General features: G+C 40.8%; 1 protein-coding gene across 18 annotated transcripts in view; it reads left to right on the top strand.

Moving 5' to 3' along the window:
- Positions 1 to 776: 776 nt before the first annotated feature.
- nfixb (nuclear factor I/Xb) overlaps positions 777 to 24,635 on the top strand; it is a 182,805-nt gene continuing 158,946 nt past the window's right edge. For 11 of the 18 annotated variants that reach the window (XM_086183877.1, XM_086183893.1, XM_086183886.1 and 8 more), the window contains exon 1: positions 14,161 to 15,157. In XM_086183877.1, the coding sequence (XP_086040003.1) occupies positions 15,155 to 15,157 (3 nt within the window). In that variant the 5' untranslated portion in view covers positions 14,161 to 15,154. Of the gene's footprint in view, positions 887 to 14,160; positions 15,158 to 18,068; positions 18,161 to 24,635 lie in introns of those variants that run through there. The other 7 variants (XM_086183882.1, XM_086183887.1, XM_086183898.1 and 4 more) reach the window with 5 other exon arrangements.

Here is a 24,635-nt window from a genome sequence, read left to right on the forward strand (position 1 = left end):
AGGGTACAAATTACATGGCCTGAAATTTTTTTTTTCTCTTTAAGGCTATTCCAGGACTCTGCTATGAGAATATACACTTATATGAAGTTACAGTAAGGATGTAGGATTCAAGTATTGTTTTCATTTTGACCTGACATGTTGAGCATCCAATACAAGCCCTTCAGTAACCTGGCTCAGACATCTGAGCTTGGCTGAGGGCCTCCTGGAACATCCACACACAAGACAGAAATGATCTTTTTGACAATGTGACAGTGTCCGGACGGTACACTGCAAAGATGGGACCCGCTGCACATGTGTGCAAGCATTCATACATGGAGTGCAGCAGTAGTTGGTGGCTCGGCGAGTGTGTGCACATGGCAGCAGGAGCACTTGGACTTGCAAAGCGAGAGGCACAGCTGCTTGGAGAGGGCTCCGTGGCATTTCTGTGTCTGTGTCCGTTCTCCCTCCAACAACACACACACACACACACACACACACACACACACACACACACACACACACACACACACACACATATGCAGACACACACACTCAGACACACACGCACACGCGCACACACACACATACACAAACACACACACACACACACACACACACACACACACTAGAGCATACATACAGTATAAACCCACACATACACACACCCACTATCACTCATGCTGCAGCAGCATCTTGGTAACAGATAGCTCCTGATTTGTGACTCCATGCATGTTTTTCCCTCCACTGATTTTTTTTTTTACATATTTATATATTTATCGGCAGTCCCGGGAAGAGGATTCTGGCGTGGGAGGCAGCGTGGCAGAGCGGAATGGCGTGGGAGAGGCAGAGTGACCCCGGGCTCAGGTGGCAGCTGTGTTATGACTTCTCTGCCAGGTCATGGTGGATGGTAGGATGAACGCTCCCTATCTCTCCCTCATTCTCTATTGATCGATCTGTCTCTTCTCTTTTTGTTTCATCCTTCTTCTGCTCCCTTTTGCACTCAGCTGGTTTTAGGTAGAATATCCCTCCGTTGCAAAATGTGACCTAATGTTTACTTTTCAGATTTTGCACGCTGCATGTTTCCATACAGCAAAAAATGTTCTTCAGTCATTTACTATGCGTATGTAAGGTATTTGGTGCCTAAAGGCCACAGGGATCCAACTACAAGAATCTGCTTTTAAGAGTTTAAGGAGTCTGTGTTGAGATTATGACGCTACAATCACATTGTTGAGTTATTTAAATGTGTGGTAATCTGAAGCAGATGTAATATGCAATATATATCTATTCCATAAGCCACATTTACAACTGTGATATGTCCCTTAATGTGCACCTTCTTCATAAATTCTAAACATAAGATCATTTGGGTGAATTCGTTAATGATTGACTCCATCAAAGATATCTAGGACTCATCCCAAAAGATAAGAGTTTTTAATTAAAACCTGTTTCCCCGCTAGAGGAAATGATTATGAGTTTATCAAGGCCATGATGTACTTTGGAGGTGCATGTTTTTTTGAGTTTTCCCATTACCTGTGACTACCTTCAGGTTTTTAAAAAAATGGACATGATAGTTACTGTTTAACCCCATATAAAGTGTGACTGCAAAGTAATTCATGTGAGTTCACTTCATCAGTGACTGTCTGTGCTTTTGACCTTCAGCTTCTGTGACAAACATCCACAGTTTGGAACAGATCAGAGAGATAATTTATTCAGGGTTTCACATACTGACAACATCAATCACTCCCATCTCTCGGTAGCTGTTGCTTTATTATTTCCCCTCATGTGGTGGTTGGTGTTGATCACAGAGGTGTCTGGAGGCCTGACACAGTTTGTAAACCCAAGGGTTCCTCTTTGTGCCAGACTGCTGCACTCACTGCTATGTAGGGCAGAACTAGACCCTGTGCCTGGGTGGGAATGTGGAGGGGAGGGAGAGGGGAGTGGAGGGAGGTATGGCAGTCAGCATAGGGGCCCCATGCAGGGATGTAGAAGATAGGGGGCAGGAAGGAGGGGTAAAGAGGTTACAGTGTGCTACAGGGTATAGGGAGAGGGGCATTGGCTTAGCAGGGCAAGCAAAAGAGCAGTGCTCCATCTGTGGACACAGTGACTTACAAAACCCATGAGTTTGTTTGTTGGTTGACTTTTTATGTCTCACCGCTGGCAACCACTGTAGACTAGAGGCATTATGTTTCCTGATTCTTCATCCATCCATCTGTGGAACAGGGAATTTATCCAAATTTGCCACGAGCATCCACTGGGACTCAAGGATGAATCGATGAACCAAACAGATTTTGGTGACTTAAAGTTATGGTCACTGTGTTGTGATATTACTAGAAGGCCTTCAGGGAATGTCTCTAAATTTACAACAAACATCCACTAGGACTCATTGATTGGTCGAGGTCACTGTCTCTTTACAGATATAATATCATAAAAATTCCTAGGGGGCATTTCTCTAAATTTGCAACAAAGCACTGGGACTCGAGGATGAAATGAATAAAGTATTTATAGTCAAGTCAAAAGTCAAGCACATACTGCAGAAGCATAGACAAATAGTGGTATTTCTAGTATATATTTTTTCTTTTATATCATGCATGATATAAAAGAAAAAAGCTTTTCAGCATACTGAAAAGCTGGGAGCTAAAATGACATGTGTTGCATAGCTTGAATGCATAATCATTCAAATATTTTTTCTCTTTCTGTTGCTGTCTACTTTTAAAAAAATCGTTCCTTTCCCTCACATTCTCGTGTCTCCACTCATGTCACTGAGATTCCATTGTTAAAGCTTTTACTTCCTGTAAATGGTCTTGTGGGAAAAAAAACACAAATATTTTGTTATTTTGTCGATTATTTGTACTTTTGGAAAAGACAAGGATTTGAAATTCATTCATTTATTTAACATTTATATATTCATCTATCATTTCACAAACAGGTTGCATTCCAAAGGGAAGTTTGAAAGTTTGAGGTCAATACACTACTCTATATACTATTCTCAAAAAAACCCCAAGAATTAAATAGATGATAATCAAGAGGAGGAGAGTAGAGGAGATGGAGTTGAGTATTTAAGAGAAAGCGTCCAAGGTGAGAACACCTTTTACTTGATGTGGGATGTCGTTGATGATTGATGAGATGAGATGTTTGGGATATGATGCAACATACCTGAAGCTTGTTCACCTGTTACAGACCACACAGCCACATGAGTCAGACTCAAATGGGCAGTGGAACACAGAGGCCGTTGTTAGCACAAACCATATGCCATCTGAACCACCACCACCACCACCACCACCAGCACTGAGAGTATGAGAAAGAGAACACTCTGATAGACTCATAGACGGAAGAGATTCTATGTCAAGGTATAACAAGGTCCATGAGGGGCACACTGGTGACACAACTACTGTAAAGCTAAAGCATGGCTTTCAAAGTGACATTATCTCCTTACGTTTATCATAGATATAGAGGAAGAGTTTAGAATATCAAATACTATCAGTGAGCCCCATATCAATAGCTAACACATTAATTAGATCACAAATTTAGTTTGATAACTGCACCTTTACAGGATGTGACAGTGCTGAAGAGCTGAGCCAAGGTTAAAAGAGCTGCAGTTACCTGGATGCTGTTCTCGTGTTTTGCTGGAACCTGTCTGTGCCCTACATCTGACCATGCTTCATTCTGTTGTGAGTGGTGAAAATCTTAATCAAGAAAATATTCCCTAAGATGACCAGTTCAGAAGAATTACCTCGCGATTCTTAACAGCTGTTTCTCTGATGGTGCAGTAACAAAGACATGGAGAAATTTGGGTGCAAAAAATTGATTTAGAAGTCCAAAGTTTCATTTGAAACTCCTTAAAGAGACCCTTCCATCAAATTTTGCCTTTTAAATACTCACAAATAGCCATCTTCAGCTCATGAAGATGTTTTTGCATTCCCTCTTTGTGACTCCAGCATGTAGAAAAAGCCAACCAAATACATGAAGCTTGAAACTGATGGTGATTGACAGCTAACAACAGCAAAACAGCACAGTTTGGTACTACAGTCAGTGCAGTGTACTGTAAGGATGACAGTTGCTTTGTTTTTTTGCTTGCATCAAAGTGTTTGTGGATTATTGGGCATAACGCTGGTACCAAATACTAAAGGACCATTATAGGGAGCATGCAGTTGAGGGTCTGTAAACAGGTGGTGTTTGTTTTTTGTAGCAGTTTTGTCATTTTTTATTTGCTGTAGAAATTCTTTACTCTTGGCAGTGAGGCTCACAGCTGACCTGAAAACGTAGTGTCAAAGTTTCAAGGGTACTGTGACTGGCATATATCTCAGAGCCATACAACCACAATGAGGTACGCATTGTTACTGAGGAAGAGGAGTTGTGGTGTTTGAAAATTTTGAATGTAGTAATTGTTTATTTTTCTGCAAAAAAAAAGATGAACATACGTTACAGAGTATTTTTGTATGTTGTTGTATTTTGTATGAGGCTTCATAACCAACAACACCGATTACTAATTCTGACTTGTGACCCCCCACCACAGATTACAGCCACATGTTCAAGCAAAGGGTGATTGCTATTCTGTGGTCTCATTTAAAAGTTCTATGGAAATAACAATATCCCATATTGCACTTGTTAACCAAACGGAGGACATACTTTATATAACGTGCATTTTGTTTTCAGTCTGTCTGCACAAACCATTGTTGTGAGCACAATATCTCTGAAGCACCTCAAGGGAATTCGTTCAAGTTTGGATCAAATGTCCACTGGGCCTCAAGGATGCAATGAAAAGACTTTGGTGGTCAATAAAGAAAGCTAAACTCACAAGTCAACTCAAAAGCTAATGGTTATCCATCCCATCTTCCTGAATGCATCATCTGGGTAGCACTACATTAAGATAAATCCATATATCTGGCCTTCATGAAATTTCTTCAAATTGTATTTCAAGTGTCCACTGGGACGCAAGGATTATCTGAAAAGATGGTCTGAGGTGAAAGGTTGAAATCACTGTCACCTCACATAGACAACATATTTCTGGAGCAGTTTGGGGGAATTTCTCCAAAATTGTCACAAACATCCACTTTGACTTGGAGATGAACTGAGAAGATGTTGTTCGTCTAAGGTCACTATCACCTTAGACGAACAAAACATCTTTAAGACACCTAGAAAAAATTTCTACAAAGTTGCCACAAATTTTCCCCTTGAACTCAAAGATGGCCTGAAAACATTTGGTCAAAGGTCAAGGTCACTGTGACTGGCTTACATCACAGGGGCGCTTAACTGTGATGCAGTGTTTTTTGTTGTGACTCGTCCTCTGGTTGGGAAGTTGAAATTGTTTCTTTTAAAAACCTGACCTGAGACTCTACATATTTATAGGACTGCATGGACAGGAGTGTGACGTATCACTCCTCACATCTCCTCCACTGTACCCTTCTATGTTTTTGTCTCATGTTCAGATGCCCCCCTCTCCCTCCCTTCCTGTCTCACTCTCTGCCACCTTCTTTCAATCTGTCTCCTTCCATCCCCAGACAGACCCTCCCATCAGTGCCCATTTCTCTCCGTCTGGCTCATCCCCTTCCCTTTCACCCAGATGACCCTGCCACTGCTCTGTTCCTTCTGTCTGTCTGGCTCTCATTTACCCAGATACCCCTCACCACTGCCCGTTCCTTGTCATTGTGTCTATCAGTACTTGTATCTGTCCACCACCAGCCCACCCCCACCCCCACCCCCAGCACCTCTATCTTTATCTGTTTCTAACGGAGTCTCTCATTTGCTCTCTCTCCCTTGGATTCTCCTTTCCTTGTACTCTCCCACAGCACAGATGTCTGGCTTGGCTTGCAACAGCTGTCTCGCCATGTGCCACTACCAAGTGTTGCCTTCGACTGCAGGGCTCAGTGTGTGTGTGTGTGTTTGGGTGTGTGTGTGTGGGGGGGGGGGGGGTATGAATATTCATGTTCTGCTGGATGTTCCACCAAACAGAAAACAGCAAAACGGAGGAGACCCCACCTATTGAAACAAGTGAAAGGAAATGGAAAATGATGGTGGAAGGATAAGAAGATGGGGATAGGAGACAGACAGAGAGGAGAAATATTTATGAAGGAACTTCTGGTGAGCAAGTCTAGTAACAGGAAGTTTGAGAAATCTATATTTCTTAGCAATATGTTTCATTTAAATATTCACTCGTCAACTTTCTGATCTGAATTGTGTCTTGTGCCAGCACTATATCCTAGCTTGGTCCAAATCTTTATGTGATTTTATGATTCAAAATGACATGGTTGGCCCTTACCTATTTTGGAATCCCTCTACCAAAAAGTTCATTTCACAGGCGCATGAGTCATATTAAAGATTAAGTTTTTGTAATAGGTAGAATCTCAGCTTGTTTGTTGGTTTCTTTGTTTACTCAAACATCCAGTTATTCACTTAAAGTTTAAATCTCTCTGCAATTTAAACACCAATTGAAATACCTCATGTCTTATTACTCAAATTAATCATTAATCTAGTATAACTGTCTCAGAGCCTGTCAAATGAACAACACCTTTAAACAAATCAGAATGTCCTGCCATTGCCACTAAAACTGATCTGTCCCTCCTAATCCAGTGATTGATTGTGGTCTTGCAAGAGAATCGGACACCACACTTTCCCTTGAAGAATTCAAATATCTAATTCAAGCAATGCAGTCTACCAAAGCTCTGGGTCCTGTTGGATCACCAAAAAAAGAAATCTTCAAAAAAATGTATTGACAGTTTGGCTCCTTGTTTTTCACGGTATTCATTGAATCACCTTCCACGCCGATTGAAGCACGAATACTTCATTATGATAAAGATCCCACTCTTTTATAGACAGACCTCTGCCAATATTCATTTCTGATGTAAATTTCTAGCCAAAATAATTACACTCCATACAGAGTGTCTTGCCTTTCGTATTATTTCAGAGCAACAATGTGGTTTTATTAAGGAACAGCATTCTTTATTTTCTTTTTTTTTTACAGACGGTGTTTACTCTTTTAGTTATTATCCACTCAATCCACTCTAACAATACACCTGTGGTTTTAATTGCTTTGGATGCTGAAAAGGCATTCAAGAGGGCAGCACCCAAGTGCCAGCATCCAGACAAAGGATGTATGCGCTTAGTAATTTAAAAAGGGTTACACAGTAACAATGACCCACTCAAACCACTGGCAATTTCCTTGATGTCTGCTTCTACTTCTTCTTTTCTTTTAAAAAATGGTTTTACTCATAATGGGATGAAAATTGTCTTGCAATGTACACTAACTTTTTGAGGGGATATTAACAAAATCTTCCTAAACCCAAAATCCTATATAGATGCAAACATCTTGGTATCAGCCTGACACACACGTTCTCGCTCTTCTCCCAGGTTTACTCTCTTCATAAATAAAGTTAAACCTAATCTTCAGATATGGGGAAAAAAAACGTCCTCCCTGATTGTATAGACTATTATTAAGATGAATATTATGCCAACATTTATTGATTTCAATCAATTCCTTTATGTTTACTTAGGCATTAGTTGTTTAAACTTCGATAAGATTTGGGGGTAGTGGGTCTCAAAATATTCCTAAATAATTGCTCTAAAGGAAAAAGTTCAGTGGCAGTCTTGCCTTAACACATAAAATGTATTATTGGGCTACACACCCATGAAATATGCTGTTGAACTGATTTTACTTATTTAGCTTTGTGAATACTGGAAGCCCAATCTTGCCTTCTGCCATCCTCTGCTTCTCTCTTGTACATGTCATCTAGTTTGGCTTAACATTTTACAAATTTGTCATCAGATTCTGGAAACATTTTCAATCTGTGGCTTTCTCTTCTTTAGGCCCCTTACAACCACCTATTGCCTCCCACACACATGGATTCCACCTTTTCAATATGGTATCACAAAAGAGTTGTTTCTTTCGGTCTGTTCTCAGATTGAAGTTTGACCAATTTCTCACCACTGTATTGACTGCCTTCATTTGAATTTTGTTAGGTACCTGCAAGCAAGGCATTTTGCTTCCAAATTTCCTCAAATTCATCATTTGTTAAGAACCCCATACAATACTTTTCTTACTTTTAATGTGCAAAAAGAGGGATCATCTCAGAGATGTATGATCTTCTAATATTTCCAATATATCTCCAAAATACGGGCAGTTTAGGAAGAAGAACTGGGGTCTAACCTCATTGAGTAGGCTATGAACATCCAACGCAAAACTGATTGAAATGTATCCTGATGGAGAAGATAAATGTGTCATTTGCGACATGTTTTTTCTCCTTGTGGATACATCTATTTTAGTCCAGTTACTTTGACATCACATCTACCATAATGGGCTTACATCTACAGGCCTGTTTACTACTGGCCATCTTAGAACCCCGAAGGAGTCCAGAGGCTTGAACTCTGTGCCAAAAGAAACTTGACTCGCCAGACATTGCGTACTCGTAGTCCCTCTGTTGCACAGTTGCTCCAAGACACTATTTTCTTTCTTAAATATGAGAAAATTAATATACCTTAAGAGGAAGCTCTGAGGCATTTCATCATACATAGGAACATTTCTTTTTCTGTTTTTTTTGTTCAAAGTATCTAAAGAGAAAGATTGTGAGTGCCTTGTAAGCTCTATGTGTATGGGTACCATACACATGAAAAAGAATGATTACGTGTGGCTGCAGCGTGATCCTTGTGTGAGTAATGATGCAGACCAGGAAGCATAGAGAGACAGATCGGTGAAGGAAAGGAGCAGATAGAAGATAGACAGTTTGGGCGAGGGGCAGCAGATCTAAGCAGACCAAGGCTCTAGTGGCTTCCTCTCCCTTTCATGGAGAGCCAGAAAAAGAGATTATGGCAGCCCTGCTTTTTCCTATGATGGCGGTGGTGGTGAAGGGGGGCAGACTCTTCCCTTTCCCCTCAGTTACCTCCCCTGCAGATGACACTCTGATGGTACCGGCTGGACCCAAACCAGTGCAAATCACATCCCTCCTCTCTCCAGGGGAAGAGGAGGAGGAGGAGGAGGAGGGGATACCCAATGATCATGATGACAAATGGTGCAGTTTGATCTAGATGTTACAAAGGAGAGGGGGATTTCTTTTCTGGAAGTTTGGAGCTTCTCAAATGCATCATAAGCACAGAGGCTCTTGAACATGTGTTTTCACGACATGACCCCAGAGTGCAGCACTGGACCCCTTCAGACGATAGAGCTTTTGTATCACTCGTCTGATGAGCTACAGAGGAATAAGAGGGATTTGGGTATCTCATCCTTCACTTTGTGGTTGTTAGTAGTTTAGCGAAGTGGTGCATGTTTGCACACACTTGAATAAAGCACCTTTCTCACTCACTCACTCATATACACACACACATATACACACACACACACACACACACACACACAAAGATGCCTGCAAAATCATACAGCAGCTCTCTCTTCTTTTCCCATAAACAAACACACACACACACACACACACACACACACACACACACACACACACACACACACAAAACAGAGACAAACAGTGAGTTAATCAGACCTATAAACCCTCCTTGCCAGTGGAAGATAAGCAGTGTGCTGGTAGCCTTGTCCTCCTGAGAGCAGCACTCCTCTAGCGGTGCCGTGTCGCTGCCTGATAAGGCAGGGGTGTTTGGGACACCCTGAGAGATCCAAGCACACAACACAAATACACACACTCCTCTCGCCATCCGTTAGACAAATCCTCTATCGAGCCAATCAGCGCTCCTTCGGGCCTGAGGCTCCACCAATCATCTGTCTCAATCAGGTGTTGTTCATCTCACTGCTCAGCCTGCAGGTGCATGTTTGCTGTGTGTGTTTTAGCATACTTATGCTAATGCAATCAATTGCACGTGAGGAAAGAGGCCAAACTGATTTGCTGAGCTTTGCCGCATGTAATTCCATAATCATTTATTAGGTATGGAATTGATTACTCCATCTCATGTCACTATCAATATCTACTTTTGCTGCCTGGCAATGAATAAATCCTGTTACAGATTTTTAAAAAAAATTAAACTTCCTACCGGAAATACAAGAAAGTCTCCCATTTACAAAACTCAGTCAGTCAAAACTATAAAAGCTTGTTCTCAATATGCACTTCTACATTTGAAGTCAGAGACTATTAGTCTAATCCTGCTCTACCTTGATGTACAAAGGCCCAACACTTTCTCTTGGGTCTGTTGTAATTAGAGTTTACTAATTAAGCCTCAACCTGTATATGAAAGACTCCTCTGGGATTCACTTACAGATGAATCACATTATCAGCTGTGAAATATGGAAATCCGTCCTGATTTTCAACATGAGAAGTGATTCAAAAACACAACACTGAGGGAATCTAGAGAATGATCCATTTTAATATCAAAGGGCTCCACATCTCTCCAGAGCTCACTGGAAATTATATTAAGAGGAGTGAAACATATATATATAATTAACCAGCAAATTGTATTTTTCTGGATCAACAAAACCATTTTTCACGTGTCATCGCATAAAATTCAGCAATGACCTTAATGTGTTTTTATTGGCAGTTATGCAGTTCTTTCCTTTGTCATTTTTGATCTTAAGGATTTGATAATGAGTGAAGTAAAGTTCTGGGAAATGCACCTTCTCTAAAATAAAACGTGGCATTCTTTTATTGCCACTGGACTGTTAATGCTAGTACATGTGAGTCTCAGTAGATTATCAGTGTGACTCCTTTACAGAAGTCATTAAAAACAAATTTATTCTATCTTTATTTTATCTTGAATTTCATCAAAATAATACAAATTTTAAATGTGAATTCATGGCAACCCCAACACGCTCCTGCTTATTTCATTCAAGACTTCACGTCTTCGTGTGACACCATTCACATTTGACAAAGATGATAATAACATTCATAACAACAATAGAGATCAATACAACTGATCACACTGTGAGAAACACTGTGATTTTGAAAAGGTTTAATTGTCTTTAATTTCAACCTTTGGGAAAATAAGAAATCGCCTATTCTTTCCAACTCCCTCATCATTAATAATGAACAGAAAGGAGCTGACGCAAAAATGGGCTCATAGAAATATTGGCCATCTGACAGATACGGATATCTTTCAAACATGACCAACATCTGAAGATACCAATGATGTACTAATTGTGGTTTTATAAAAATAAAGACATTAATACTAATACATGTACAAAATGTGCTGCTCAAATTTGTTCATATTGCAGATCCATACAAACTACAGAACGCCCTCTGTCTTTTGACCAATGTTTTGGTTCAGGAAAAACGACCTCAAAAAACATTTTAACAGGGAAGAAATGTCCGAAACCTCAGCAGGAGCCACTGAGAAGGGATCCCTCAGAGGAGTGCAACAGACCTGCGGTGGATGTCACAAGTACAGAGAAGATTTTATATTTGACGCCCAAAAATTCTCCCGCATGCATGTGACTGGTCCTCACCAGACAGTGTATCAGCACTCCAAACCTTCTCCATTCTGACTCACTATAATATACATGAATAAAACCAACCAAACCAATAAAACCAATTGTAACAATACCAAAAGAAGTAATTTCACTAATGTTGCTAATTGGACTTGGAAAATTTGAATTTGGACCACTGACTTGTTAAAAGGTATTTTGCATTGTAGTAGTCTGCAATAAATGTACTTTTACAATGATTTATGGTCAACTTTTCCCACCTCCCACAACTTGTAACTCTTACGAATATTTGGAACTTTACGTTTACAACTTGGTACCTGTGCATTTACACTGAGTGTAATATTTCTTTGTGCATTGTTATATCCCATAATTGCTCCCCTGCTCTACCCAGCGCAGTGCAGGCCTGCAGCTATATGGCTTCAGCATGCCTCCACCCAAGCAACCACGTCCTGGAAGTTGGCGCAGGTCTAATGCGTCTTAATTCGAACCAAAAGAAATGGGAGACTGATTCGAGCCGGTCCCAATGATTCTGCCAAGGCCGGCATTCCTGGACAGACCGTTGCCTAGTGGAACTTTTGTCTCACAGTTTGTGTAAACCTCAGGGTAGAGACGATGTAGGACCGGGAGAGGAGTGAAAGGGGGCTGGCAAAGGAGCGGATAAACTGCGGCATGGTGGACATGCCCATCAGATGTGCCGCAGGTATAAAGCATTTCAGCCGGAAAGGGTGTGGTCGCGGAGCTACAACAAACATCCACACATTTAACTCCTAATTGTAAAATAATCACACAATAAATGCACTTGTAGCTGATGGACGGAGCCGCTATTAACACTGCACAAATATCAGTCGCAGGAGACTGCGCAACTTGTCCTCCTAATCCGCATAATAGCGACATTCGAATTTTTTGGACGATTTGGCCTAGTTCAAGTCAGCGGGTTACCACCTCCATCTTGATACAATTCACTGGTAGTTAAGATTGCTCATCTTTGCAAAGATATAAAAAAAACAACGTGGTAATCGATGTCAAATGTATTCACTAATATTTCTAAAATAATGGCCTTTTTTCCATGAAAGAATCCATATCGAGCCCTCTGTTTGATCTCAAGCAGAATAATGAAAACATTAGCAGCAGATTCTACATTTAAGCCAAATAAGTTCAATAAATAACATTTTAAGATCAAACATTAGGTGAAGTAGACAATTAGATAAACTACCGAAACATGAATTAGACGCAATTTTTATTCGATCTTTCAACATTTATTCTGCGCATAGCTAGGAAAAATTGCAGAATTAAAAAAAGGGGGAGGGGTAGAAATTTTTGCACTTTAGTGCCTAGCTGGCGTGTTTATTTTATCTAATTCATGAACGAAGAGGACGTGGGCCTTATTTGCAGATATAAAAAACACAATAAATGAAGAGGAAGAAGAAGAGGAAGAAGAAGAAGAAGAAGAGGAAGAAGAAGAACAACAAAATCAACCACCTGGAGACTAGAGATTTTTTTAAGCAATGAATACACATGAAAAAAGTGATACCAATACATTAATACCAAATCTATATCATTTAATTCATGTTCACATCTATGTTTTTAAAGTTATTAATTTGACGTGTTATTCTTTGCTGCCTATTTGTGCTGTAAATCATTAAATGTTTCGGCAATGGTGTTGTCTTTATTTGAAGTTAAAAATTAAAAAAAACACAAATAAAATAAAAGAGCAGGTTTGAAATATTTAATTACATATCAATTACACTTACACTCAAAATGAGACGAAATCTATTAGTAGTTGAAAATAGACATTCTGGGGATTTTCTTTTTAAAGAGATCTTTAATTATCAGGCCACTTAATATTAAGGTTTTCAAAATGAAAAATAGCTACAAATTTCATGATTGAAATGGTTACATATTTCAAAAATATTTAAACACATATCATTTTTAAACGTAGTCTTCCGCCATCTTTGTGGACGGACTTAAGGTAGTGACCTGAAAGTGGTGAACCATTCAGAGGTTCATTCACTATCTTGATTTGTCTCCCAAAAACAACCTTGAGCTTTTTTTTCTTTCCCTCTGTCAAGATGAACCACTAAAACTGCTGGAGTCCAGTTTGTCACTGGAGATTTTGTTGCAGTTGCACGTTTCGTTTTCACACTGTGGTGATGAGTCTCTTCTTGAAGGCCCGTGGTGGAGGCAAATGTGATAGCAGCTATGAATTAATACTGCTTTTCGTCCATGACCAGAGGAGGGTACTTGTTACACGAACAGAGATGTTTTCATACGTTGATTGTGTTTATGATTGACAGAGGACGCGTGGCAATCATAGATGCTGCAAATCATTCCTAGATGGGTAATGAATGACTATTGACACCTTTTTTTTATTTGGACGTGCATTGCCTTATCCAATATTGAAAATCAGTCAATTATTCGAACCACTTTTGTATCCAATTAACTTTAACACGTTTTTCTAAATGTAAAAATTTGTGTGACAGTCATATAAATATGTAGAAGAATATAATTTAACAAAAAAATAGACAGGGGAATTTAACTGGGAGGAAATATGCCAGTTATTTATCATTTTTGTAGAAATAAATAGTAATAACTAGTGTTTTTCTCAATATGATAGCCAATGACAACTAAAGCAATTCTCGTCGAACGGTTGCCACCTTGTCTACTAAGTCTACAACATGACTTCTGCAGCTTCTTACATCTCAGAGGCACGATCTCAAATATTTGGGTTTATCATAACCTGCCTCCCCCGCTGCCTCCTCCTCACCCTCCCGCCCTGTCTGGCGGCCCGGAGCAGTCCCTACACTGTTGCCGGTGAGAGCTACTAATCCCCCGCGTCCATGCTTTACTCTGAGCCGGTATTTAATTCCTCTAAACCCCCAGCTGCCGCCCTGGTTACTCACTGAACACGACAGACTGCGAACCGCTCGGGTTATTAATAATTCACCAGCTCCCTCCGCTTCTCCGGCCGCGGCCGCAGCTCTGCACGTCCCCGAAGGCTGGCTGGCTGGCTGGCTGGAGCGTGCGTGTGTTTTCACTTGGAGCGTTTTTGTTCATGGAATTTTGGGCTCTTTCTCGCGCAATTCACTTCATGTGTGCCCCTATGCATGGCACCTACACTCGGATGATGTAGCGACATCCGCGCTGCCACATGGTGAGTTCCGCTGTGTACACGCCGTTGTCTCTCCAACTTTGACCGAACACCGAGGAACAGGTGGAGGCGGCTGCAGCAGTACCGGAGCATGCACATCGGGAGAGCGCGCGGCGGCGTTGTCAGGCTTCGCGAGGAGCAACAGCTGATCTGCTGAGCGAGTAAGCAGAGACTACTTACTGTCATTGCCCAGCCAGACTCCCAACCTCACGGGCTCAGAGGAGAGGGTGAACCTGTCGGACTTTGGCGAGGCTAAAGAGCTTGCTGGACGTTTACGGTACCGGGACTTGGAAAGAGAGAGAGAGAGAGAGAGAGAGAGAGAGAGAGAGAGAGAGAGCGCACTGACCGACGATTTTCATGGAGATATCACAAGTTGAAACCTCGTTCGAAGAAATCGGGAACCTTTGGATTACAGCATACAGCTCCGTCCTGGACCGAGAATACAATTAAATTAAAAAAAGGAAATGTTTACCGGGCAGCAGGCCGTGTGTTATTAGGGCTCTTTTGCTTCCGGTAGAAAGGCCCAGCTGAACCGAGCACTTTCTCTCCACGCTTTTTTTCTTTCCCTTTTCCCCCCCTTTTTTTTTTTTTTTTTTTTGGAAGCCGAACTTTTGAGAGTGGAAAATGGGTCTTTGAGAGTGTTTGGCACATTTCCCTTCACCACAATGGTACGTGCTATGTAAACCAATAATTTGGGCATTTATGTAGTCACCTTTCAGATTCATTGAAGTTGCTCACAGATGTAACGATAAACAGAAAGTGATGTTTTGTGGGTTCATAAAAGATGTGAGTGTTTACATTAATGGGTAACAGCAGAGTCAAGCCAAGTCCCTCCACCTACCTGCTTTGAAGAAATTCCTGCCCTTGCTGATTTAAAAATGAAGATTCTGTGAGGACAAACCTCATGCTTAATAGTTATTTCAAATGTTGCCAAAGAGTTTGTCCAGCCCGGCCAAAACAGTGTCCCCCTCTCAGTTCACCGCCATCGTTGCGCATTTTCTGTCTAAATCCGCATGGAGAGCAACGCTCTAGGATGTGGTTTTTTCTCCAGACTATTAATAGCCTTTTTTTTTTTTTTTTAGAAGTTCAATCGCTTGTCATAAAGCATCTAATAAAGAGGCACCTTACAGTTCAGTCTGGTGCACAGATGAAGAGCTCCCTGCCAAAGTTTTACCAACTTGAGTGGATTGAAGTTGAAATTAAAAAAAAAAAAGACTTGCGCATGATTATGCGCAACGGGTTTAGGCTGATCCATACATCAGGCAGGTGATTTGGTAGCGCAGTTAAATGAAATTCCCAAATATTACGGAACGAAAGTTTGTCAAGCGTCCTACGTCGAAGTGATTTCACTTTTATTCCGTTTGACCTTCGAAAAAAACATCAGTTTGAAATTCTGTGGAAGGATGTGAAGATGTACTGACCTTCTAGATGGGATGTATCATTCATTAATTATTTCATAAGGTATATATGGGAAGGGGCGGGCTTGAAGTGAGTGTGAAGTCAGTTGAGGAACCTCCCATGCACGTAACCTTGAGGCAAATCACATACAAGGAAAGGATCTTACTATTTGCACATGAATATGGAAGATTATTAGTATGAATAATTATTTGTTTACTAGCTGACATGGCAGCTGCTCAAAAAGCTCATCAGTAAAAATGATACAGAATTCAGAACAGGCCTCACGTGGGATTATCTCTCCTACTTACAGCAACTCACCTCTCTTCATTTTTTTTTAAGAAACTTTGTTCCAAATTATTCAGTTGTGTGTTAGTGAATGGGAACGCGGGAAGTATTAGTCAGTCTTGAAATGCGCCTTTTTGTGTTGCCGATTTGTTCCTCACGGCATGGCACATTATCAATTTTCCCAAAAAAGAGAGAGGAAACTCTTTCAAAATGATCATAACTTCTAACATTAAAACACGTTCGCTCGAACGTTCTTTTTTGCAGACGCTTCATAATCAGCATAATCAGACAAGTTTTAAAAGTTTACGCTGAAGACGAAAATGAATGGAGCGCCTGTTGGCGCAGTGGTATCCTGCTCTGTTTGTGTGCGTGCGTGCGTGTGTGTGTGTGTGTGTGTGTGTGTGTGTGTTTGCATGAATGTGTGTGCGTACAGCCCACCACATGACGATCAAACAAGCGGTTTTCCAGAGCTGTGTGATCTCCCTCTTGGCCGTAGCTGCCAGTGATGTCATCTGTCAATGTATACAGAATATTATGCTATTATGTTTGTCTTGGCCTTGACGTTTCACTGGGAAAATAAATACAGCTTTAAGCAGGCCTTGATAGTTTATGCGATGTGTAAGAGTTTTCCGTAATTTGAAGATGGAGACTGGGACAGGGGGTCAAACGGTGTGTATTTTAAAAGAGTGACTCAAGGGGTTTCATCATGTTGCTTTATGTACAGCTTTTGTAATTATTTTAGCAATGAAGACTATTAAGTACATACAAAGAAGTGTCATCACACTGTGCTTCTTCACTGGCTAAAAACTATCCTAAAGCAACATGGGTCAGGATTGTTTGAGAAGTCAGACAAGTTTTAAGGGTTAGTCAAGAGATTTGAACCTCCGTAAAGTTGTTAGAGGGACCAGTTTAAAAAGGAATGGTCAAAGTCAGTGCAGCCGATAGCAGCTAATTTCCTCCAGTTGTGGGAGACATGCTTCATGGATCCTCGCTCATCCCAAAATTCCACACATTTCACTAGGAATCCACACTAAGAGCACAGCTCTCCAATCAACTCTACTATTTAAATGTACAACTGACAAGATCATATTTGTGTGGAAACATTTCCAACAGGCCTGATTTTCTCATAATGATCCATATGATGTTTTCAACTGTTTCTCACCAAAGTATTCACATAACAACTGTATTTTAGTACTGCTGAATTAAGCTGTTTTATTGATCATATACTATACTTCCTCTGCCAAGGAGCTCTTGTTATCACTGGTGTTTGCCTGCTCATCTGTTGGCAAGATAATTCAAAAACCTGTTGATGGATTTTGATTAAATTTGCTGGGATGATGTATGAGGACCCAACAAATTTTGAAAAAGGATCCAGATACTGATCTGATACACCTTGATGGAGGCACGCACTCATTCTCCAATTGTCCTTTTTTCTATCAGTTGGAAAGAACCTGATGAGATCTGACATACAGCACTTTACCTCCACATATGCTGTATAAGACACTGAAGTGATGCTTCACCCAAAAAAAATTGTACTTTGCCTTTCAAGTACTCACAAATAGATGTCTTGTGGTCACAAAGGGTTTTTCCTGCTGCTACACTTCCTTGTGACTCCAAAACGCAAAAAGAGCCAGCCATGTATATTTAGCTCGAGTCTAATGCTGGCTGACTGCTATCAATAGCAAAACTGTCCAACAACATCAGTTCACAGTATAATCCATGTTATATGTGCCTGATCAGAAGTATTAGTTAATTTTTTTTTGCTCCATTTTTTTAAAGTGTTAAAGCTGGACAAAAGAGACATGGTATGATTTATTAGATAGTTTTTGAACAGACAATTTCTAACAGTGTTGCTGTTGTTCACCATCAGCTGCCATTACCTTCAAGCTAAATATATATGGCTGGCACTGTCTACATCCTCGAGTCACACAGAAGTCATCGGGAAGGAGGAAAACAAGCTCAAGAGGCCTCTTGCAAGTACTTGAAAAGTAATATATACTTTTTGGGTGAAGTTTCAAGTTTAGTCTGTTTCAAGCTATAGCCCTGCACATTTTAAAATTCTGATTTTGTACTTGTTTACAATTCTGTGACAAAACCATACATATAATTCAAAGTCAAATGCCGTGCCATATAATCACTCATAGAAAAGTTAATAGAATATCTTTGTAGTGCTCATTGTCTGTGGATGTTTGGACTGAATATTCTGCTCTGCTTCACTGATCATAGTAGAACAGAGAGAAGTGACTGTTGGGCTACAGGCTGCTGAGTTGCTTGCTGTTTAAAAAAGATCTTCCTCATGGATTCCTCCTTGGCCCATGAGTTTGGCAAAAAAAAAAATCTATAGTTGTTTTTTTAGTTTTTTTAGTCCCAACAGATGAAAAACCCAATACTGATCACATCATTCTCTTAGTGAAATAGTCCATGAACCTAAGTAACTTAGGTTATAACCCAATCTTCTCTTCAATGTTTCAACCCACTTCATCATAACCCTCATGACATTACTTTAGCATCATTGTCTTACAAGAGAGACATTATACAAATGTTTTGCATCAGTAGTCACACATGAGCAAACTGACCATCATGTGTGAGACCTGTGAGGAGTCTCTCCAGAATGTTCAGGTTCACCCTTTTTTGGGCACTCGCTGAAATGCTTGGAAATTAAAAATTTCAATGCTGGAGTGTCATTGCTAGAACTAAGCCTTTTTTAAACTTTTGTGATATTTTAAAAAAAAATCCATTTTATGTTGAAAATCAAGATAAATTAAGTTAAGATATATGGTTCCTTGTCTGTCTAGGGTAAAACATTTTTTAAAAGGTGTATATAAAAAAGATTATGGGGAAAATATATAAACGTAAAGACACATTTTTTTTAACATTTTATGGAACATGAATAACATATATATCCATCCATCCATCCATCCATCCATTGTCTTCCGCTTATTCCTGTTAAGGGTCGTGGGGGGCTGGAGCCTATCCCAGCAGCTACGAGCGAGAGGCGGGGTTCACTGGGAGCACTGTTGCCCCACAGCAAGAAGGTTCCAGGTTTGAGCCCCGGCTCCATCACGGGATCTTTCTGTATGGAGTTTGCATGTTCTCCCTGAACCTGTGTGGGTTCCCTCCGGGTACTCCAGCTTCCTCCCACATTCCAAAGACATGTGAGAGAGGACTCGGCTGATTGGACTAGGCAACTAGGCACTTCATGTCCACACTGGAAAAAAGTGTTTGTTTTTTTTAATATAACCTTCACTTTTAGAAGTATTTTACCTTTAATTAAACCACTAATTTGAATAAGCTCTAAAAATCTAGCGAGTCTTATCTCAAGAGACCAACCAGCTGTTTCCCCCTCTGTTGTCTGCATGGATTTTCCCAAACTTCTGTCTTTGTCTACAGATAGCATGCAACATGTTCAGCATTCGCAGGACCTAAGAAAAATTACCTTACCAAAGAAATGTATTATAATTACAACCAAACGACCAAACGACCAACCAAAGGAAATTTGGCTCCATTTTCCATGGACTGCTTTTCTTCTTCTTCTACTCTATTGTTACAGCCATAGCCATACATAAAATTTCCTATACCTCCATCTTCTGGTTGCATTACATGGTGTATTTTATTTGCTCCACACTAGTTAATGAAAATATTATTCATGAACGTTTCCTTTTTTTTCCATCCATCCATCCATCGTCTTCCACTTGTTCCTATTAAGGGTCGGGGGGGGGGGGGAGGCCTGGAGCCTATCCCAGCGGCAACAGGCGAGAGGCGGGGTTCACCCTGGACAGGTCACCAGTCCATGGCAGGGCCAACACATAGAGACAGACAACCATTCACACTTCCAGCCACACCTACAGTCAATCTAGAGTATCAATCAGCCTCGTCCCCTCTTGATGTCTTTGGACTGTGGGAGGAAGCTGGAGTACCAGAGAGAACCCACACAGGAACAGGGAGAACATGGAGACTCACCCAGAAAGATCCTGTGCCCGAGCACAGGGACTCGAACCCGGAATCTTCTTGCTTTGAGGTGTATCACAGCCACAGTGCTAACCACTGCACCACCGTGCAGCCTGTTTTGTTTTTCGTTTTCCCAATTATCCCTCCAAACAGATGCACACACAGAAAACTCATTGATGCAATGTTCTTAAATGCAAATTAGTTCTTACACAGTGTAGGACTTTTTTTTAGCCCCCAATTTACCCTTGATATCGTCAATCACCCAGGCTTGCAAAGACTTTGTGAGAAGCTGTACACGACAGATGTCAGGAGCAATATGCTGCTATCAGACTTTGTTTCCTGTCTGTTAGACTAAACTGAGGGCTAAAAAAAACCTCCTTAGGAGTGTAAAACACAGATCAAGGATCATTTGAGTCGATAATAGGTTTCAATTAGGATAGGAGTTACTGTTTAAGGTACAATGAGCTTTAAAACTAATAATGATACTCAAAACATTTTCTGCTTCCGCTAAAAACATCAAGTGACACAGGACAGGTATACATTTAAAAACTGAAGACAAAATGCCTGGGTAGGATGACGTCACAGCCCATTCCAGGACAATAATGAGAATTCAGCACACCAGGCAGCAGAACATGGCCATTTAGTCAAAAAGATGGATACTTTTGCAACATCTCTCATGAAGCTTAGCCTAGCAACACACTTAACTCTTTCATCTGACTTCTAACCCTGCCTCAAATACTTTATCAAGACTTAACCTTCATATTAATTGGTTTTACTAGACACCCAGACTGCACAACAGCTGTGTAACATAGTCATTTGAATATGCTTAATTTGGGAATGGGTTGGTATCTTCTGTCTTCCAAGTCTAATTTAAAAAAAAAATGCACAAAAACAATAGATGTATTTTCTCTCTGCACTCTCCTCTTTAGGGCCCTAATGAGGAATTAGAGCCAATAGCATTATTCATTAAACTGAGCTTGCCAGCTATTTATCACTGTAAGAATATTAGCATATTAGTTTGAATTTTAAACTCCTTTTTCAACATTTTTAACCAGGTTTAGCATTTGTAATAATCTGGCATTGAATGCATTGCACTAAATTGAATGCTGAAAAAAGAACCGGCGGCAAGCCCCAGACACACACACACACACACACACACACACACACACACACACACACACACACACACACACCTCTAATTACTGCCCCCCTTTTTCTTACCCCTCACCTCCTTAGATGCAGGTCTAAAATATCACATTTTTCCAGCATTTCTCCCTGAGGTGGCGCTGGCTTGGGCTCACACAACGCACATTTCCCCTTTCATATTCCCCCACACATTTTTTCAACAAACAAGTTCCCCCTCCCATCCCTCCCTCTCTTTGATGTGCTTGCCACATCTGCACAGGTTTGTTCGCTTGTTACCAGGTGAAGAATGAGGATACAATTAAGGCTGAATGAAGTGGGACTGGAACTTGCCGAATGCAAGTTATGTTTCGCGGAAGAAGGGAAGTCTCTGATGCTCCAGAAACTGTTGAGCTCAACCAGTCAGTGCTGCGACTGATTAGGACGCTACAGTGGAATGATCAGAGGGCTGTTAATCAGGGATTGTGAGGATACCTGCATCTAATGGATTGTTGTGTATTCAGGACTACAGAGACCCAGGTGGATTATGTGCTGGTGTGTGTCTGTGTTTGATCAACAGAATGAAAAAGACAGGGAAAGGTGGGCCATATGTATATGTGCTCTGATTAATCCAATGCCATGAAAGACAGCCAACTCGAGCATCCCCATTTAGAGTTGACATAATATGAGGCAGAGAAGTGAGCTGCAGCTGAGGCGCTATGGAGATCCAGATTCATGTTAACACACTTTACTTTCTCTATTGTCTTGTAAGAGGGAATTTTTGCCTGGATGCTAAGTTTGGCAAATCAAAGAATTCAACTCACCCTTCCTATGAAATAACAGAATAAATGAGCAATTTGAAACATGATTATCTGCTGTTTATGACGTTTAGCTTAAGTTAAAGCAATGCATTTCAAGGGTTCACAAATAAATGCCTTGAGCTCACAAAGACGTTTTTCAGTTTTCGTCCTGCATTACTTCTTTTAGATTCCAGGATGTGAAGTGTGACATATGCTGTATCTCTAAACTACATTAAGCTGGAAGCCATCTTCACAATTTACTTTGCTGTGCACATTCACGAGAGCAGCATTAAAAGTGCAGAGACAAAACAAACAGCACCAAATGTCATTCACAACACAAAAGTGTACGATTGACAGCGCAATACATTACATCTTCCCTCTTAACAAAGAACAGAACAGTTCTCTGAATCAAATTCAGTGTTACGCATTGCTTTTTACTCATAGTAATGGTTTTAAATCTGAAATTTCGATATGAATAAGTTGGAATATTACTTTGGTGGGTTTTGGTGGCTGCTCTATCAAACAGTTGAAATAAACATTGATTGTATTTCACATAAACTAACGGGCAGCACGGTGGTGCAGTGGTCAGCACTGTCACCTCACAGCGAGAAGGTTCTGAGTTTGAGTCCCGGCTTGGGCACGGGATCTTTCTGTGTAAGTCTCCATGTTCTCCCTGTGCCTGCTTGGGTTCTTTTCGGGTACTCCGGCTTCCTCCCACAATCTAAAGACATCAAGAGGGGACGAGATGAATTGGATACTCTAGCTGGACTATAAGCTAGTCTGTGAGTGTGAATGGTTGTCTGTTGGCCCTATGATGGACTGGCGACCCATCCAGGGTGAACTCCGCCTCTCCCTCAAAGGCAGCTAGGATAGGCTCCAGCCCACCTGTGACCCTTAACAGGATAAGTGGTAGGAAATGGATAGATGGGATAAACTTACTTAACATTCTACATGGAAAGAGCGGTTGCAAGCTCTTTACTTCTGAGCATTGTCTTTACCACACTATTCCCTAAAATAGTGCTGTGTGTAGATTAAAAGCCTATTAGGAGGCTTTACAACTCTACTATGACTTGTGATATCCACTTAAACTGGCTGATCCTCCAGTCATGCTCATAGTCATGCGTATAGCGTGTCTCTGCATCAATGAGTGATCTTGTAGACTGGTCCTAATCCACTGCTGCTGGTATCACAAAATATTTCAACAGTCTTTGCAGGATCAAAATATTTTAGCATGGGAGAACGTGTTGCACAGCTCCTTGAGCTTTTCAAATTCTGTTTGCTGTGCTGGCTGCCAAGCAAACTCCACATCTCTCTTGACAATGTAGCGGCACATTAACTTCACTAAGGATAAGGAAGAACTTTGAAAAAGTCTTAAAAAAACATCTTTGTCATGTAAAATACTGCTTCAACTTTAGCTGGATCTGGCTTTGGGCTGCTGTTGTGAGATGTCCCACATAACACACTTATGCCTGGTGTATTATTACACCATTTATTTATTATATCTCACCGCTCTCTCAACCACTCTGAGTGAGGTTACTGTACATCATGTTCCTCTACATGCTATGAGAATATCATCCATCACACTTACTGTATAGCTCTTGCAATGCCCTCTAGCATGTGATCCATGATTTGGCTAAATTTTCTGGATAACACTTGAGACTCAAGGGGAATCTCAGCCATCTCACCTGACCAAGCAGTGTATTGAAGCTGTGAGAACAGATGACACCTCATTTACCTGAAGGAAACTTGACTTGGCCTCTAGGACTGAGAAGATTTTTTCACCTGGGATCTTTGTGACAACTTCCTCCATTGCGCATGGGGTGGGGGTTCTCTCAGTGACTTTAGTCAGGTCACTACTATCTATACCAATTCTTACCTTGCCATTAGTGCAACAACTATGGAACTCACCCAGTCTGTAAGCTAATCAACCATGGTAGTCTCACCATCTTTTTCCATTTTGTATAGTTTCTTCATTATCTAGTCTCTAATAGCAGCTGGATGATGGCAGACAGGACGAAGAATCCCAATTGCATTTGGATTAATTTGGTTTTTACCTGGTGGGTTTCCAGCAATGCCTGACACTTCTGCAAATCATCTCATCCAGGAGACACTGTTTCGTCGCCGCTGTTGCAGGATGTGCTTACTCGTGGAGAATTGTTGGGTGTACCTTTCTTGAAGGAGTGTGGTCGAGACCTACTCTACTTGTAAAGTGTCATGACATAACTTTTGTTGCGATTTGGCATCCTTTAATTAAAATTGACTTGACTTGACTTGTTTTAGGAGCATCACTGGTTATCCTTTGTCTTTTTTCCCTACATAATTTCTCGGTGAGTCAAGGTGGACAATCAGTCCTAAATCCACAGCTGTAGCACCAGAGAGTACATTCTCTTGATTGATTTTCAGTCTCAAACTTCAAATTAACTTTAAAAAAAAATTTAATCTGAAGATCAACTGCAGTGACAGATCTAATCTTGTGAATGGAGTCCGTGCAGAGCACTCTACCAAAGCACTAACTCCATAGTGTGTATGAGAAGCTAGCAACTGTTGAGAGTGTGTGTTGCACCTGCTGTGTTGATTGTGAGCTGCAATTAGT

Source organism: Aulostomus chinensis, chromosome 18 (genome assembly GCF_037954235.1).
Source record: "Aulostomus chinensis isolate RoL2024-O1b breed Wild chromosome 18, RoL_Achi_v1.0, whole genome shotgun sequence".
Taxonomy (NCBI): Eukaryota; Metazoa; Chordata; class Actinopteri; order Syngnathiformes; family Aulostomidae; genus Aulostomus; species Aulostomus chinensis.